The sequence below is a fragment of the Galleria mellonella genome, unplaced genomic scaffold (genome assembly GCF_026898425.1).
Source record: "Galleria mellonella isolate WM207_F2 unplaced genomic scaffold, CSIRO_AGI_GalMel_v1 utg28, whole genome shotgun sequence".
In the NCBI taxonomy this organism is placed as follows: domain Eukaryota; kingdom Metazoa; phylum Arthropoda; class Insecta; order Lepidoptera; family Pyralidae; genus Galleria; species Galleria mellonella.
The window spans coordinates 3,007,618-3,026,440 of record NW_026442064.1 but is presented as its reverse complement, the minus strand read 5'-3'; the positions used below and the strand labels follow the sequence as shown (position 1 = coordinate 3,026,440).

The 18,823-nt window shown below is 34.7% G+C and overlaps 1 protein-coding gene across 2 annotated transcripts; it reads right to left on the bottom strand.

Annotated features, from left to right (window-relative positions):
* Positions 1-536: 536 nt before the first annotated feature.
* LOC113513349 (uncharacterized) lies at positions 537-17,737 on the bottom strand. 2 transcript variants are annotated; one of them, XM_052895386.1, is made up of 5 exons: positions 17,615-17,737; positions 12,676-13,416; positions 11,139-11,286; positions 10,371-10,523; positions 537-4,193 (listed from the first exon to the last, which is right to left on the bottom strand). In XM_052895386.1, exons 2-5 carry the CDS (start codon positions 13,401-13,403, stop codon positions 4,077-4,079), a joined length of 1,146 nt encoding a protein of 381 aa, XP_052751346.1. In that variant the 5' UTR covers positions 13,404-13,416; positions 17,615-17,737; the 3' UTR covers positions 537-4,076. The 2 variants fall into 2 exon arrangements, with proteins under 2 accessions (XP_052751346.1, XP_052751347.1); XM_052895387.1 differs by lacking the exon at positions 17,615-17,737 and adding an exon at positions 17,100-17,503.
* Positions 17,738-18,823: the final 1,086 nt, after the last annotated feature.

Genomic DNA, 18,823 nt, shown 5'->3' with positions numbered 1-18,823 from the left:
AGGCGGGGTTATCATTCCATTTTCACCCATCAAAAAAAAACCCTAGGGTTGCCAACTGTACTATTAAAAACAGTATTATACTGATTTTCACATTATACTTTTTACTGTTGAACAAAAATGAAGTCTACAAAATACTGTTTCAGGATTCAAAATGCTTTACACTATAAGTGTTAGAGGCTCACACGATTTTTCAATCAGTCAGAGCTCCGCATTTATTTTTTTTTGTTATAATTGTGTTGAGGCATATGAAGTTTTTAAAAAATATGTATTGAAAACATTAAATACATAAATTACTGTTCATTTTTTTAAATTACAGTTTAATATTCGCCTCAGAACTAAAAATATTTTATTTCTTGTAAAAAAAAGTTGACAACCCTACTAAAGCCTAAGTGTTTGTCAATCCGCCTGACCAAGCGTGATAACTACTGGCAAAACACCCCTTATGGGGGAGTTAACGGATAATGTAATATAAAAATGCGTTATAGAGATGCAGTGTAAAACCATAAAATTTAAGGTATTAAAAAAAACACAAGAAATTAAAATAATGTGACTATATTCTATAATAACAACCATATGCTAACAAAAATATGAGATTCCTTAAAAACTATACAAATATATGTTACCTTAGACTCTATACAAAACTGTTGTGTCGAGCGACATATCTTCAGGTCTTATAGATAAAGATTCACGACTAGCCTCAATATGGCTTACATTGGGATTAATTCTGCAGTAACTACAACCTCTAAAATCAAAATTAATACGGTCGATTTTGAGGGACCATTCTCTAAACCTCTCTAAAATTGCCATTTTTATCCAACTTCAAATTAAAGTAGGAGGAGGTTCCGATTCGTCAAGAGTTTTAATTTTTGTTATGTATGTTCCCCGATTACTCGTAGACGCCTAAACCGTTTCAGATGTTTTTTTTTTTAATCTGAAAGTATATATACATTCAGATTGAGCCCCCGCTATATTTTATCAAAATGTATCAAACCAATTTGTAATAATTTTTGATAAAATGTAGCTAGTAAAAATTCAGTATCAAAACTGAATTTTTGCAAAACAAAATATTTGATATTGTCACAAGCTATCCAATATTAATTTTAATACAGTAGGCGATTTAGATAATTTTTACCAAATTTATTACACTCATACAGACCCCAATATAGTATGAGCATAATAGATTTAATGACAATTGCCTAAACCGTTAAAACGAGAAAATACTACATTCATGTCACTAAATGTTAGAGGTAAAAGATGAATCGAAACCCTATAATAACATTGGATATTGATGGCATTCATAGATTCTTACAGATGAAAGATTTTGTCTCCATTCGCGGCTCCTTTCATTAATTTTCACCGACTTCAAAAATTGAAGGAGATATGTTCAATTCAATATCGTAGATTGATTTAAAGTTTTTAATTTTTCACAAAAAGTTATAAGGTTCGCCTTCTATTACTGACCTTGTCGTACAAAGAAGTAAACCGTTCAGAGTTAAAAAGAATATCACCTGAAAATCAAATTGCACTCTTCTTCATTTTAGAAGTCGGATATTTTTGCAAAAAAAAAAAAACATACTATATTATTACAAGTTATTTACTTCGCACGTATTGCACACGACAGATTACTGATTGAGTTTTAATGGAATATTTTATCCATTGAATGTGGTGTGTTGATAAGTTTACCCCTATTCGTAGTCTCCTGTATTACTTTTAGTTTTATATATATATAATATTCATCCTCTAGCATTACACATCATATAAGAAAGTACAATTTTCCGATTACCTTATTAACTTACATAAGTTAATTATTTAACATCGAAATACTACAGACGTAAATATTACTAAATAATTTACCCTTATCACATTGCATAAACTCTTACACTTTTATTAATCAAACAGCCAAATAGAGCATAGAAAAATTTTAGCTTGTCCATCACCACTCACACAATTTTCATATACAAAAAAGTCCAAGATGCCCAATCGGAGACTAAAAATGACATTGAAAATAAAGCGCGAAAAAATAAATCTAATGTTTTTAAATCAAACGCTTTTAAAAATTTTATTACATTTTTACGATTTGAATCTAGGACTCTTTTGTATCTGCGCATTATACCTTATAATATAAAATACAACATTTTATTTTGGCATTGCCCGCATGCAATAACATATAACTAAAGTATACTTAACATAAAGATTATATAAAAAAAAAATCACATTTAAGAGAGTAACTTAGCAGCAAACATCAGTTAAATAACACTTATTAATAAAAAAATACGTAATTATGACATGTTGAATAATGATTGATGTATTCGAATCTATCTTACATGTTTTAATCAAGTATTAAAAAATATTAAGAAAAAAGAACATAAAACTAATAATAAACAATATCTTAGCAGCAAACAAGCAATCTATCTTACATGTTTTAATCACGTCTTAAAAATATTAAAAGAAAAAACAAAAATAAAAACTAATAATAAACAATATCTTAGTAGCAAACATCGGTTTAATATCACTTATTAATAAAAAATACGTGATTATGACATGTTGAATAATGATTGATGTATTCGAATCTATCTTACATGTTTTAATCACGTCTTAAAAATATTAAAAGAAAAGAAAAAAAACATAAAAACTAATAATAAACAATATCTTAGTAGCAAACATCGGTTTAATAACACTTATTAATAAAAAATACGTGATTATGACATGTTGAATAATGATTGATGTATTCGAATCTATCTTACATGTTTTAATCAAGTATTAAAAAATATTAAGAGAAAAGAAAAAAAAAACATAAAAACTAATAATAAACAATATCTTAGTAGCAAACATCGGTTTAATATCACTTATTAATAAAAAATACGCAATTATGAAATGTTGAATAATGATTGATGTATTCGAATCTATCTTACATGTTTTAATTACGTCTTCAAAAAATATTAAGAGAAAAGAAAAAAAAAAAAAAAAAAAAAATAATAATAAACAATATCTTAGTAGCAAACATCGGTTTAATAAGACTTATTAATAAAAAATACGTAATTATGACATGTTGAATAATGATTGATGTATTCGAATCTATCTTACATGTTTTAATCAAGTATTAAAAAATATTAAGAGAAAAGAAAAAAAAAAAACAAAAACTAATAATAAACAATATCTTAGTAGCAAACATCGGTTTAATATCACTTATTAATAAAAAATACGCAATTATGAAATGTTGAATAATGATTGATGTATTCGAATCTATCTTACATGTTTTAATTACGTCTTCAAAAAATATTAAGAGAAAAGAAAAAAAACATAAAATTTAATAATAAACAATATCTTAGTAGCAAACATCGGTTTAATAACACTTATTAATAAAAAATACGTAATTATGACATGTTGAATAATGATTGATGTATTCGAATCTATCTTACATGTTTTAATCACGTCTTTAAAAAATATTAAGAGAAAAGAAAAAACAAAAAAAAAAAAACTAACTATAAAAAAACTAAATATCACTTATTACATTTATAATTATAAAATTGTCGAACTAAAAATTATCTGTGACCGTGGTGTGTATCTTGCTTGTTAAACATATGTTTTAAGGTGAGCGTTAGGCAATTATTTTGAAGTAAGGTTCGTCACAGAATTTTTAGTGACAGAGCATGCAAATAACATCATAGTTATTCAAATACTGAAGTCGTCAAAATTAAGTCTTAATTTCAATATGAACGCAATTCACGTTCATTTCCTGTAGTCGACACTTTATTCTTAAACACTAAGTATATTAAAAAAAAAAGCAAAAAAATGGTTACACAAAAAACATGTTTATTTAGAGATCTCTTGAAAGATGCTTAACTATCTTATACAACTAATTATATTTGTCTTAAAATATCTAATATTTTTTTAATGATATATTTTGATATATTTTGCAGTGCAGTAACGAAAACGTATATATAAAAGATTGGTTTTCCACTTAACTAAATAGACAGATAGTATGAATACTTATAGACAAGACGTTATCACAAGATTACAACGGCTTTCCAAATTACCTTTATTTCTTGTCAAATCGAAAATCAATTAGCATCCGTTTAAAGGACATTGTAGAATTTTAATATGGCACGTCCCTTGATTTCAGAGTTGCACAGCTTCCTGATTACTTCCTGGGCATCGTCAGCAGAGTACACAGAGTATGGCGGCGGCTTAATCTGGTGAAGAGATAGAAAGTACTTTTCGATAGGTACGGACCTTTCACTGACACTCTTCTGGGTACAAGCATATATAAATTCTATTAAATCAGATGTTAACTGTCCACTGCTGAACAGAGACCTTCCCCATAAGGGTGAGCTTTAACAGCAATTGCCACGCTTGACAGGTTGGCAACCGTCGTTAGGATTTGGTGATATTTTAAAAAGAACGCTGCTGATCATCCCTCGCCGCCTCCCTCTCGTTGTTTAATCTATACCGGTAACACACGGCTACACTTTTTCGGCAACTGCTGGCAACCCCAACCGGGGGAGGCTTATGTTCAACAGTGGCCGGTTAAGGGCTGATATAATTATGGGTGGAACAATGGTACACTTGCTAACAAAATAATTCATTTCAAATCCATTCATCCGTCTATAATAGCATTACTTATATGCTAATTTATACGTGTGAAACCGTGGGACACAGCTAACAAACTAATAGCATATCTGATATCTGGCCGTGTGGTCCCTGCATAGAATAGGCCATCCTTTGCTTTCCCGTGGGTGTCGTAAGAGGCGAAGGATGGATTAATAAATTTAAATTTAGGAACCACGCTTATTAAGTCTCTTAAAAATAGATAATTTTCCTTTAAACCCAAGACATGATGACGGTCTAGGTGCGCTATGTTTGAATGCCAAAGTGCATTTCCTGTTCCAGTGAAGACTGCCAGCTCTAAAAATAGATGCCGAGCACGGCGATTTATTTAGTCGGTAGTTTTGCCCAACTACATAATCTTTCTATTACTTTTTCATATCCATTTTGTTGTAGAACACATAATCACAGATTAAAAACTTGCTCTTTTGTTGTCCAACGAAATTATTTAATAGCCATGCACCCCGAATTGTCAAGTAATCGTTTGTGACATTCCAAAGAGGTTGCGTCACTGATAGTCCTTACACTGCGGTATGTGCAGCGGTGAAAGTGTAAATTTATTAAAGAGAATAAAGAGAATCAGCCAAGAATAATATATTTTATGTAATAATCAACAACCATATATGAACATCTAGTTACCATAGCAATCTAAACACAGATATATAACTACACTGATTTAAGATCACTAGACATTCCACATACTGGAAGTGCTTCCATAACATTCCCTCTCCTTTTTCAAGCCAAACTCATTACCTAGCTTTATTAGCATTGGCTTGTAAACAGGCTTCGTAAGAATATCGGCAAAATGTTCTTCAGTTGGTACTTGTTCTAGTGACTTCTCTTTCAATATATGTTTTGCTTTATGGTGTAGTTCATATGATGGATTATGTACTAATTTGATTGTAGACTCAATGCGTAGAGTAGGCATATTAAGATTCATTTTTAATTTTTAATAATCTTTTGAGCCAAACTACCTCACGGCATACTTCACTAGCAGCTACTACCTCTGCCTCAGTGGATGAGAGAGCTATCATTGTCTGCTTTGTACTTCGCCAGGATACCGCCGAACAAGCACAGCATTCCGCTTGTAGAGCAGCCACTAGTATTATCGCCACCATGATCAGCATCGCTATAGCATATGAGTCGTTTTTCATTTTTCTTGTATTGTAAGCCAACATCAATAGTTCCCTTAAGATACCTTAGTATTCTTTTTACTTGTTGAATATTTCTCTTATTCTTATGTCCATCTAAATTTCTCGACACTACTCCAACTGCATATGCAATATCCGGCTTAGTGCCAACCATCAAATAGGCCAGAGATTCAAAAATTTGTCGGTAAGGAAAACTGATTTGATTGTCTTCTTCTTCGTCTATTCTTTTTTCAGAATCTTTAATTATGGGAGTTCCAACAACCTTGCTATCACTCATTCCACATTTTTCTAATAGCTTTTTAGTGAATGCAGCTTGGTGTATTTTTATAGTACTGTCACCGTATCTCTCAATTTCTAACCCAAGAAAATAGGACGGCACCTTAGTTGTTATTTTGAAACGTCTTTTTAATTCATTTTCAATGAAATTTTCTGTTACTATCTCATCTGATGCAGCTATTAATCCATCGTCCACATATAGTCCGAGCAGTATCTTCTTTCCTGAAGGAAAAGTTCTCTTACATAAAGACAAGGATCTGCATCACTCTGAATAAAACCGGACTCCATAAGAAAGTCATGAATACACTCGTTCCAGCATTTAGGTGCCTGTTTTAGTCCATATAAGCTTCTTTTAAGTTTGCATTTACGACCGGTACCATCATCGTAGCCATCAGATTGATATATAAACAGCTGCTCTTTTACAGTGCCATATAAAAACGCTGTAGTGACATCGAACTGTTTTAGCGTTAATCCTTCGTTTGTGGCAATACTTAATAGTAGAGTCCTATTATATTTATAGTGCTCATTTTATCAACAGAACTAAATGTGTTATTGTAGTCTATTCCTTTCCTTTGTGTATAGCCAACAACAACTAAACGTGCTTTGTACTTATCCACAGTACCGCCAGGATTTCTTTTAATTTTAAATATCCATTTGCATTGTAGTGCTTTTCTATTCTTTGGCAAATTTGTCAGTTCCCATGTCTGATTTTCATGCAATGAATTTATTTCTTTATTTATTGCCTCAATCCACTTATCCTTTTCAGGACTATTTAAGACTTCTTGGTATGAAGATGGTTCAGCAAGATCAACAGATATAGCTTCGTTAATAAATTCCTCAAAATTGAATCTCTCAGGAGGTTTAATCTGGCTACGATCACGAAGCTGTCGCCCCATCGTTGCTTCTATTTCATTTACGTCCTTTTCATTATCTTTTCTAAACGATTCAATATTTTCATCCCTACCATTTGTCTCTATATGTGAATTTAAATGAGAATCATCATCAGTTCCACAATTTGCAGAAGGTATTGGTAGTAAATATGTTTTATTTCCTACAGGGTCTACATTAGGTTTTTCTGGAGGTTTGTCAATCTTGCGTTTTTCTAGTAAAGATTTCTCATCCAATACTACATCACGTGATCTTATCAATTTCAGATTTTTTACATCATAAACTCGATATCCTTCATCTCCATCATACCCAATAAGTATTCCTTTCTCGACTTTACTCTCTAACTTTTTCGATCTTTTCTGTTTTGGAATATGTACATAGCAATTGCATCCTATAATTCTGAGATGATTTATTTTTGGCTTTTTATTATACCATAGTTTATGCGGTGACTTTCCATCTACTGGAGTTGGTCCCATTCTATTGAGTATATAAACTGCAGCTTTAGATATTTCAGCCCATAAACCTTTTGATATCCCATTATGAGCATGCATGAGTGCTCTTGTCATCTCCACAACTGTACGATTCTCTCTTTCAGCAGAATCATTTTGTTCAGGAGTATATGGCATTGTCAACATTTGCTTTATTCCAAATTCTTTCAAAGTATTACGTACGTGACGTGTCCAGAAGTATTAACCTCAGCTAGAAATTCCTTCAAGCGAGCGTGTACTTTTGACTTGTGTCTCAAAAAGTAGATCCAACTATATTTCGAGTAATGATCTTTAAACAGAACATAATATTTAAATTGTGAAATTGAATAAGAAAATGGTCCACATACGTCTGTGACAATTAGCTCTCCAGGTTTGGTAGCTTTAGGTCTTTTTCCGAACTTCTTTCTGTGACTCTTACCGAAGATACAGCCTTCACAAATGTCAGCAGAACTGGAATCTAGCCTTATTCCAAGCTTTTTTTGTATATATTTAGCTACATGACGACAATTTTGGTGCCCTAAGCGTTCATGATACAGCTGAAGATTCTGTAGCGTCGATAACTGGTTTGCTTCATTTTTAGGCATTAATAGTTTTACATTTAATTTATATAAACTACCATGCTCCTCACGATTTACAACTAAAATAACTTTACCATTATTCTTCATACGACATGATCGAGCAGTTGATTGCAAAAGACTATTTTCAGGCACATCTTGCGCAGTTAGTACAGAGAACAAGTTTCGTTGTATACTTGGTACATACCATACATTAGTCAATGTTATCAACTGTTTTTGTCCATTTATATCAGCTTGAAGTTGGATAGAACCTTCGCCAATGGCTTCAATTCCGTTCCCGTTAGTAGTCGTAATTGTATGAGGATAATGAAAGTACTCGAAAGACTGGAATACATCTCTCCTATTAGTTACGTGATTTGTCGCGCCGTTATCTACGCACCATGATTCTTTATGAAGATTTTTATCATTGCAAGCTAGAGCTAGACCTGTCGACATTACTGCATTCGTAGATTGCTTTTGAGGTTTTGGAGGTCTACCATCCGCAATCCACTTTTGACATGACCTGACTTTGTGAAACCCTTCTCCACAATAGTTGCATTTGAACTTTTTCTTCTTACTTTGCTTTTCATTACGTTTCTCACCTCGTACCATAAGAAGTTCATTGCTACTTTCACCTTCGTCTATATTTTTCTTTAAAGACCTTTCATATGCGCCCAGCTGAGTAGTCAAGTTCTCTATCGTATGATCATTCACTGACATCAAGGCCCAACTAGATTTGAAATTGAAGTACTCCTCAGGAAGTGAATCCATAATTTTACATATCAATAACATCTCTGGTAGTTCGGTCTTGCCTTGTTTCATTAAGATCAGATTTACTTCATGCCATAAATTCTTTGCTGTAGTCAAGTGTGTCCCCATATCGTAAGTAGGATCAAGCTTGTATCCAAAGAATTGTATGCAGACATAATAAAAGCGATCTTGTGATACTCTTTCATAAAGCCGGTTCAGTTCATCCCAAGCTTCTTTAGCGGTAGTAAAACACGTAACTTTGGCGAGCATTTTCTCTGTCATATTGGTGGTGAGTAGTAAAAATGCAGTGCTATTGATTCGCTCAAAAGTATCGTACTCTGCTTTATAAGTCGATATAGCTCCCGGTGTGGCAGTGGTACTTGGATGTGTTGCTTTTGTGAGTGTCCCTTGAACCGTTTCCAAGGCTCCGGCGTGTGTTCTCAACAGCATCAACACTTGAAATTTCCAAGTGGTCCAGTTAGTTCCGTCGAACGGTAGAATGTCGAGTTTTACATTTGTAGACATGTTTACATTCTCTCCGAACCTTTGTTCTTTACAAACTATCTATTTACCGAGGTTGGGATCGCTCTGCTACCATATTAAAGAGAATAAAGAGAATCAGCCAAGAATTATATATTTTATGTAACAATCAACAACTATATACGAACATGTAGTTACCATAGCGACCTAAACACAGATATATAACTACACTGATTTAAGATCACTAGACATTCCACATACTGGAAGTGCTTCCATAATAAAATTAATATTAGATGGGTATCCCTCTTCCCCTCCTTCCTTCTATGTTACCTTCTATTATAATGTTCATAAGTTCGTCGTGTCGTAGCAAGTGTCTTAATATTTTCTCTCTTCTGATCTCAACAGTTTTTATAATTTGTCTCTTTTCTTTAACCCTAAGTAGGAGCTCCTCTTTACTAATTCGGTCTTTCCAGCTATTCTTTCCTTTTCCAGCACTATATTTCCAAGGTTTTAATTATATATGTTTCTTTCTGATTTAGTGTCCACGTCTCACATCCATACAAACTTGTACCCCAGATTCTCTTTATATTAATTAATGAAATAGGAGCCAAGAAAATACATTATTTGGCCTATAAGGGCCTACATAATACAAGATGTATACATCTACTATAATATAGTACCATTGAAACAGACACAGGTTATTCTTTTTTTTTTTTAAGAATTTTAATTACTTTTTTTTTTAATTTTTTGGTAATTTAAAAATAAATCTAGTAAAATTGTCTAGAAAAAAAAATTCTAGGAAAAAAATCTGTAACCCTATTAATGAAAACTAACACTAGTTTTAAGGAATGGATCCTGTTAATTAACTTTTTCTTGTACTACGAAGGTGACAAGCATACATACAGGCCGTTTGTTTGTAAACGATCACGGTAGTCTATGGACGCTTACAACACTAAGGATATCACGTGCGCTTTGCTGACCCTGAAAAATCTATCCTCTTTTTGATATCTCATATTCTAATGTCTAAGGAAACCCTCGGCAGGGAACTCATCGCATAACCTTAGCGTTCGGGGATGGAAACTATTTTGCAACCGCACTGCACACGAGCATTTAGGTCCAAGCATGCGAGGATGAATTCCCTGTCGACGGCGAAAGATGAATAAAGATGAAGCACTTACTTGCACATTCGCCACCAAATCGAGGAGGTTCCTGAGTTGCTCAATGGAACCGATTGGTACCACGACGATGCTCACTTTAAGATCTTCGGCTTTCCTGGCAAACTTCGGCAGCAGCTTATCACCAATATTCTCAGTGACCAGCACCATGCCACCCTGTTTGACAATTATTTTTTTAACACTTAGAATGGCAAACAAGCTGACAGCCTACCTAATAGCAAGTTATAACTGTAAGCTATAGATATGAAGAGCGCTATATATCATAAATACACTGTGATACATAAACACCATGGGGTCTCACGTGTTGCCATTCTTGAGAACTATGGTGTTATGCTTCCACACCCTGTAACTTTATTGCCACATTTGTGTTATATAAGACCAACTATCTATAAATAAATCAATATTTATACATGTGTGTATAAATATTTATATGAATTTATTTCAGTATCAGTAAATTAAAATTATACATTTATATATTCACATTATTGTACGTTTACATATCTATGTAAGTATTTTAAAACACGAACAGAGTTTCGTGCCTCAGGTCAAACTGTTTTTAATTACATCTCTCCATCCAAAGGTCGTCTGAAAGAAATCACCCTTAGCGATATGGCCGTCCATTGTCCTTGTAATTGTTTGTATTTATAATAAGTCTACTATTGTAATCTTTTGGAAGAAACAATAAAGAGTATATATAACTACATTAAACTAAGAATGGCTTATAAGAAATAAATAATATTATTATTCTAAACATGATCAAAGAATACTTACCGGTGCGAGGCACTGCATAGAGCGGTGCAGCGAACGCGAGGTGGTCCCGAAGTTCATCACGATGTCCACGGGCCCGCCGCACGCGTCCATGGTCCGTTCAATCAGCTGTTTCTCGTACAAATCCTCGCTCCACTGTACCACGTTGACGCTATCGAAAGTGAACTTAAACGTTAGGACATAAAGTTCAAAAAAGCTTGCAAATTGATGCACTTATTGCAAGCAAACATTTGTATTTTTAGTATTACATAAGCCATGAACTGTCCATTGTTGAACAATAGGGAGCTCTTGCCAGGAGTTGCCACGCTGCCCATCCAGTAGTGTTAGTATATAAAGACATACGATACTGGTTTTTTTTTATATGGAAACTAGCAACTAGTAGGGGGGAAAAGGGTTTGGTAGTAATGGGGATTAAAGCCCCCATATCTAACAAGCTCTGTCAGCTCGCATACTTGTAGCAGTCGTCACGGCTAACTGACCTGCTTTCATCATGCATTTCATCATCATAGCGTAGGCGGAGTTGCCATTCCATTATCCATTAAAAAAAAAGCAACTAGTGATGGTCGACTTGATGAATGACGCCTATAAACTTGAACAGTGCTATGAAAATCGAATGAACATAGACATTCACAGCACCCTTAATTGAGAGATGGGGGGAAGGGATTGTTAGTAATGGAGAATAACGCTTCATTACTATAGCAATATACCCAACCAGGTCAACCTCCATGTCGTCTCCCCTGGAAACCAACGTGCTGAATTCCAGGCCAATTCGTCACGATGAGCTAACTGTTCACCTATCATCCCTCACTGGTGTCTCACCTGCCTACACTGTTAGCGCAGGCGGGATTACCATTCCATTGACATACGTTTAAAAAAAAAAGCACACTTAGTTCTTAAAAACCATTGTATTATATCTACGTACCCGAACACAGTCATTTAAATATTTGTCATTCTATAAATCGAACACAGCCATGCAAACTCAGCCGCTAAGTGGCGGAGACACATGTCAAAACAGTGTCAGATCAAAGTAAACTTTATGTCATTAGCACAAGGTTTAATAACGTAACAAGAGAATGATTCAATTGTTTCCGTTGTGAATGTGCACTCGACATAAATCTCATTTCGCCGATGCGCTATTTCATTTGCCAAACAGATGCCAAATTTCGCTGATGTTAGAAAATTGGCTATCCATTACAAATATCAACTGTATTTATAGCTCGAACTACAATTACTTTGTATGATAACGTGTGTGAAGTGAATATTAAAGTTGGTGTAGTAGCAAAGTTTGAAAATGGAGTAACATTCCATTTTCCAGGGTCGAAAATCATTCGGGTACATTTAATTTAAATCCGACGATTCAAGATGATAATGTTAATATTCAGGGAAGACAACGCATGTGGAGTACCATAAGCATCTCAGTATTTATAGCGCTGTTGATGACTATAAGAGGCGGCCACCATTTTCCATCAGGTAAACTCTCAGCTTGTTTCCAATGAACCTTTAAAAAAATCAATACAATAATATTATTTTTAAAACTTACTTGTCCCACTCCTTTGCCAGGACGAAGCCCTCGTCCTTCAATGTTGCTACGGAAACGTTTATGCGATGCTCGTACGTAGTGCCCTTGAAATAATGGGTAGCGATGCGGAGCGCCCATAGTGCAAGTCCACCAGTGCCGACAATCAACACCGTCGCCTTCTGCTTAGGATTTGGGCCCTCCAAAATTCTCTCCAAGCAATCGTTGGCCGTCTGCGCTATATTCATAGCCAATAGGGCCCCAGTCGGCAACATGGCAGCCACGCTCAACAACAATTGCTCCGGAACGGGTACCAGGTATTTAATATCCGGCACGACTATATAGTCCGCATACCCGTGAGGCACCCCCTCATAGGGATATATCACTATTCTGGAACCTACGGTGATGTTGTCGACATGTTCCGCGGCGGCACCAATTGCGTCTACCACGCCGGCGACCTCGTACCCTGGGAACAAAGCGCCATCCCGCAGTCCGATGTGCGCTGGCGTCGATACCTGGAAACTGACGCTTTCCAACTCAGCCGATAAGCTGCCGATAGATGAAATCGAAGACGTGCTACATATTGAGGCCGAGCGAGCCTTGTTCGAGCGGTAACAGGCCCCAGCGTACGCTACTCTGATCCTGGCGCCATACAATGGCACGTCGGGAACAGGAACATCGAAACTAAATACGCATTCGTTGAGTGTGGGACCCGGAGACTCGATAGATACTTGTCTGCACAGCTTACTCATGTCTGATTTTTGACTGCAACAAAACAAACCTAATGTCAGATAAAAAGCGAAATACAAAATCGATCAGCATTAATCATCGTTTCCCATCATCCGTTACCTGTCCACTGATTTTTTTTATTATGGGTGTATTATACAAGGATCCATAACTTAGGGAGCTCATCGACAATACACTCCTTCAATCAGCGTTTGCAAACAGCATACTGTGTGTTCCCGGCATAGAATAGGCCACCGCTTCCTTTTTCGTAGGTATCCTAAAAGGCCACTAAGGGAGGGCGAGGGATGGGCAGCAGCGTCCCTGTTAAAACATCTCCAAAGCCTAACTGCGCCCGCCAACCCGCCTGCCAAGCGTGGTAAACTACTGGCAAAACCCCCTAAAGTGTAGGCTTATGTTCAATAGTATACAGTTAAAGGCTATATACATGTTGTGTGCTTCAAAAAAATAAATTACCTGGACTATATCACCGCACTGAATGATATACATATATGTATTTGTAACGAAGTACCAAAAGTATATATACATAAGCAATTTCGATATATGAAGTGTCGAAATGAATTTCGACATAGAGTATATTTAACACTAGCGACCCGGCTTCTCACGTGTAGATAAATTTGTATTATAAACTGGAATCGTATTTGACCAATAGAAGATAACAATAATACTAAGTATTAGGTCACTCACACCGCACCATTTTTCTTACGAAAGGCCCGATTGGAATAATATAAAGAGAAATTTACATGTACATAGTCAAACCTGATTATAAAAGAAATAATATTATAATAAGATTGTCATCGACTTCGATTCTACCCGTATTTTGATCGACTAATATTAACAAAAAACGGTAATCGTAAGTTAACTACAAGATTAGTATGGTGGTGTAGATTTGCAACAGACATAAAAAAGTGCACACGCATATAGAGAGAGAGAGAGAGAGAGAGTATGCGATTGTGTGAGAGTGTATAAATGTGTGAGAGTGTACGTGTAAGAGTGCGAGTGTGGGAGAGAGTGTGAGTGGGTGTAAGGGAGTGTGAATGTGTAAGTGTGAAGAAGTGTGTGAGCGTGAGAGAAAATGTAAGTGTGAGGGAGTGTGAAGTGTGAGAGTGTGAGCATGTACCTAAGTGTGAGGGAGTGTGAGTGTGAGGGTGTGAATATAAGAGAGTATGAAAGAGTGTGTATGTGAGAAAGTGTGAGTATGAGAGTGTGAGTGTGTGAGAGTGTGACTGTATTAGTGTGAGTGTGAGAGAAAGTATGAATGTGAGTGTAAGAGTGTGAATGTGGAAATGTGAGGGAGTGTGAAAGAAAATGTGAGTATGAGAGTGTGAGCGTGTAAGTATGTAAGTTGAGTGTGAGAGTGTACGTGTGAGTGAGGGAGAGAGTGTGAGTAGGTGTAAGGGAGTGTAAATGTGCAAGTGTGAGGAAGTGTGTGAGAGTATGTGAGCGTGAGAGAAAATGGGTGTGTGAGAGTGTGTAAGTGTGAGGGAGAGTGAGAGTGCAAGTGTGTGTGTGAGTGTAAGAGACTGTGAGTAAAAACTGTGAGCGTGATAATGTGAGTATGTGAGTGTGAGTGTGGGAGAGAGTATGAATGAGAGAGAGAGAGTATGAGTGTGAGAGATATTATGAGTGAGAAAGAGAATTCGAGTGTGGGAGAGCAAGTATGCGTTTGAGAGAATGTGGGTGTGTGGGAATGTGAGTGTAAGAGAGAATGAGAGACAGAAAAGTATAATAAGTATCTTTTTTATCTTTATTGCATATATTATGTTTAAATCAATTCTAATCAGTTCCGTAATGTATATGTTTACAAATTGATCAACGTGACTCAATGTGTATTAATAGGTAATATTAGTTAATGAATAGAAATAATTTATATTACAATAGAACAACCAAATAACTGATAATACTACTGTTTACTTTATAGATAATAAATCCATTAGTTTCCAAGTAATTGTAGTAATTATTACCTACTGTCTAACGCATTGTGCTGAGGTGATGCACATTCGACCCTTACCTATTAGTTCATTTCAGTATAACTTAATGAAAAGGTGACTTCTGTTTAAATTAACACAAATTAATCGAAACATTAAAAAATTAATCAATTATTTTTATTTGTACTAACTATTGGACATTAGAAGACTGTGTTATGGTTGAGTCAATTTATTACTTGCTTTTCATTAATTTATATTGAAACAGACTAGCAGACTTATAGGGGGTAGGTAATAAACAATGGAACTTTTGATGCTGTCATGGTGGTATTTACCATAACAGTAAATACCTGTAACTTTAATAACTATAATGATGAGCAAAAGACATGTTTTTCTGTGTTATTCTTCACACATAGAAAAACATACTACATAAAACATAAATAAAAAGATAATATCAAATGTCTTTTCATTTTAGAATAAAAAGTACTAAAAATAAACAGCCTACAAGAAAAAATAAAACAAAACCTTTTTTCCTAGCAATTTGCACATTTTTAACTATTATTTTTGTAATAAAAACATACCAATGATGTTTATCAAATTAAAGAAAAGATCAATCAAATATTTTTATGAAAAAGTATGTAATATTGTACCAGAAAAAATAATTACTCAGTCATAATATTCCTACACACATCCCAATTATTTATCTGTGGTTGGCATAACATTTTTTTGTTTTTCTTCCATCCTTCTCTATTCAAATTCAGTATTCACTCTCCCCTTGGCAATTCATCTTTCACACTACATCCATGTCCTTTCATGTCTTCCTCTGTCCTTACAGCTATCCATATTAAAAAATGCACATTCAGTATAGCATCAAACTTCCAAATATAAACTAATAAATAAATTATGTGTCAATTCAGCACTTCAAATTAGTGTACTTTTAAGATAAGCAAGGAGGCCACCGAGTGGCTCCTACTTTTAAATTATTCTAATAACATTATTTCGAAATACCTCTAGATAAAAGTACTTAAGAGGTATACTCAAAATAGTTTATCATACATCATAATAACTATTAACTGTCCACTGCAGAACATAGGGGGGAGTGGGGGGGGGAGTTGACAGTAGTTACTATGTTAAGCAGGTAAACTGGCAACTGCATTTAAGCTTTCGGTGATGTTTTAAGAGGGATGATGCTGTCCATCCCTCAACCATTAACTATCTCTTATGACATCCACAGTTAAGAAAAGGATGGCCTATTCTATACTGGGACTGCATTGCGATTCAAAATCAAAACATTTGCATAATAAATACAAAATATAATACCTATTATATATTTATTTATGCAAATTATAAGTTCTATAGTAATAAGCTTACTTACATTTATTTTATAAATATTATAGCATTATGGGTACATTAAATGTGTAAACTAAAATGTTTATTAAAACAGTAAAGTTTCTTAGATTATTAAAAAAAAAAAATTCTATACAAGTAAAAATTAATTGCTAAAGGTATGTAAGTAAGCAAATCACTTCAAAATGGCAGCACCTATGTGACTAATTCTTTTGTTATATTTGTGAATGTCAAGCTGAGATATATATGTAATGTCCTAAAAATATGATATTACAAAATGTAACATGATATGTAAATCTAATAAATTCACAACATGTTAATATTAAGTTAACATCGGGTTCACTTAATTAATTAACAAAATATAAAAGTACCCACATTAATATTTATCATTGTATGAAAGAAAGTGTAATGAAAAATTTATTAAAAACTTACCTGCACAAATGTTGAATGCACTTAATCAAAATAACTGAAGAGAACTGTGCGAGCAATAAACGTATCGGACACACGGACGCGAGAATTATAATAATAATAACTTTACTAATGGTTACTCGTATTTTAAATGTAGGTAGGTACCTACAATAGTAAACATGCGTGGTAAACAAGACATGATAAGATCGTAGCCGTGCTCTCCCACTACAGAAAAAAAGGGAAAAGGACAACCGACCCGATCACACTAATACCGACTGATCCAATGCTCTGATGCAGCGCCAAGTTACATAAACACAAATTTTGACCTTCCCTTTTTGCCAAGGTCAAATCAAGCACATGGCACACAATTGATATTGTACGACAATCCCGAAAAAAGTAAATACTCTATATAATTATTTAACACCAATGAAAGAAATGAATCTGTATGCTAGTAATCTATATAAATAAATAAAAAAATTATATAAGAAAAAGCAAAACATTAATAATAATCTAGAAAAATATAAGTAACAATTACTCACCTGAGATGTCCAAAATAATTTAGTATGTATGTTTAAACAAAAAATGCAAAAAATAAAAAAATTGCATTTTGCGCGTCTGATTCCACTACATTCGCAGGAACAAAACACAATGTTTCAAGACGACATCAGTATTGCTATATTAAATTAACCGAAAAGTGCCAAGTCCAAGTGGCATAAAGTTTCATACATTTTTATTGCAATATAACCTAAAATCGCCGGGGAGGAAAGGGATTGTTAGCAATAGAGTTTGACAGCCCCATTGCTAGCAATATTAGGTTGAGCTCCACGTGGTTCCCCCTGGAAGCCATCGTGAACAATTCTTGTTGAATTCGTCTCGATGGGCTTACTGACCTACAAAAAAACTAAAATTGCCCAATTCTACCCCACCGTCGCTTGTAACATGCCGCATGTAAATAACTTGAGATTATGTTCTACAAAAAAACAATTTTAATTGTAACAAAACTAGTTATTTGGTTTAAAAATTAAATACTGAACAGATTTTTATAAATTATTTATGAGACCATTTTTTTATATAACACTAAAGTGACAAATAAACATACAGCCCACCTGATAGTAAACGGTTACCGTAGCTATGAACGCTTGCAATATCAAAGGTATTACGCGTGCGGGGCCGACTCTGAAGAAATCTCTCTTTACCCCTCTCTTGAAGAACTCCAAGCTGTAATTTCGTGGAAAAACCTCGGCAGGGAGCTCATTCCATAACCTGAGTGTTCGTGAGAGTAACCATCTCTGAAACCTCGTTGTATGCGACCATCCAGGCTGTACGCTACGAGGGCGAACTCTCCGTCGATGGAGAACCGTACGATGGTAGAAAGTGGCCGTAGGCATCATATTGAACAATTTCTCTGAGCACAATCTGTTGTTCAAGTGGTAGAACACATAGAGTGAGTTAAAATTTCTCCTAAAACTTAAGGGTTTAATACCGCTTAAGTAAGTAAGTAAGCCTGGAATCATTAACAATTCTCACAGCTCGGCGTTGCACTAAGTCGAAGGGTAAGTCTAAGGTTCAAGCTGGTATCTAGGTGCTCCCGTCCATAAGTGACAGCAATACTCCATGTGGGGCCGGATTTGCGATTTGTAGAGCATTAGTCGTTAATCTAGCGTGAAGTAACGCTTCACTTTATTAAGCATATCGAGTATTTTGGATGCCAGCTTAACCTTATCTTCGACCATCATATTAATTTATTA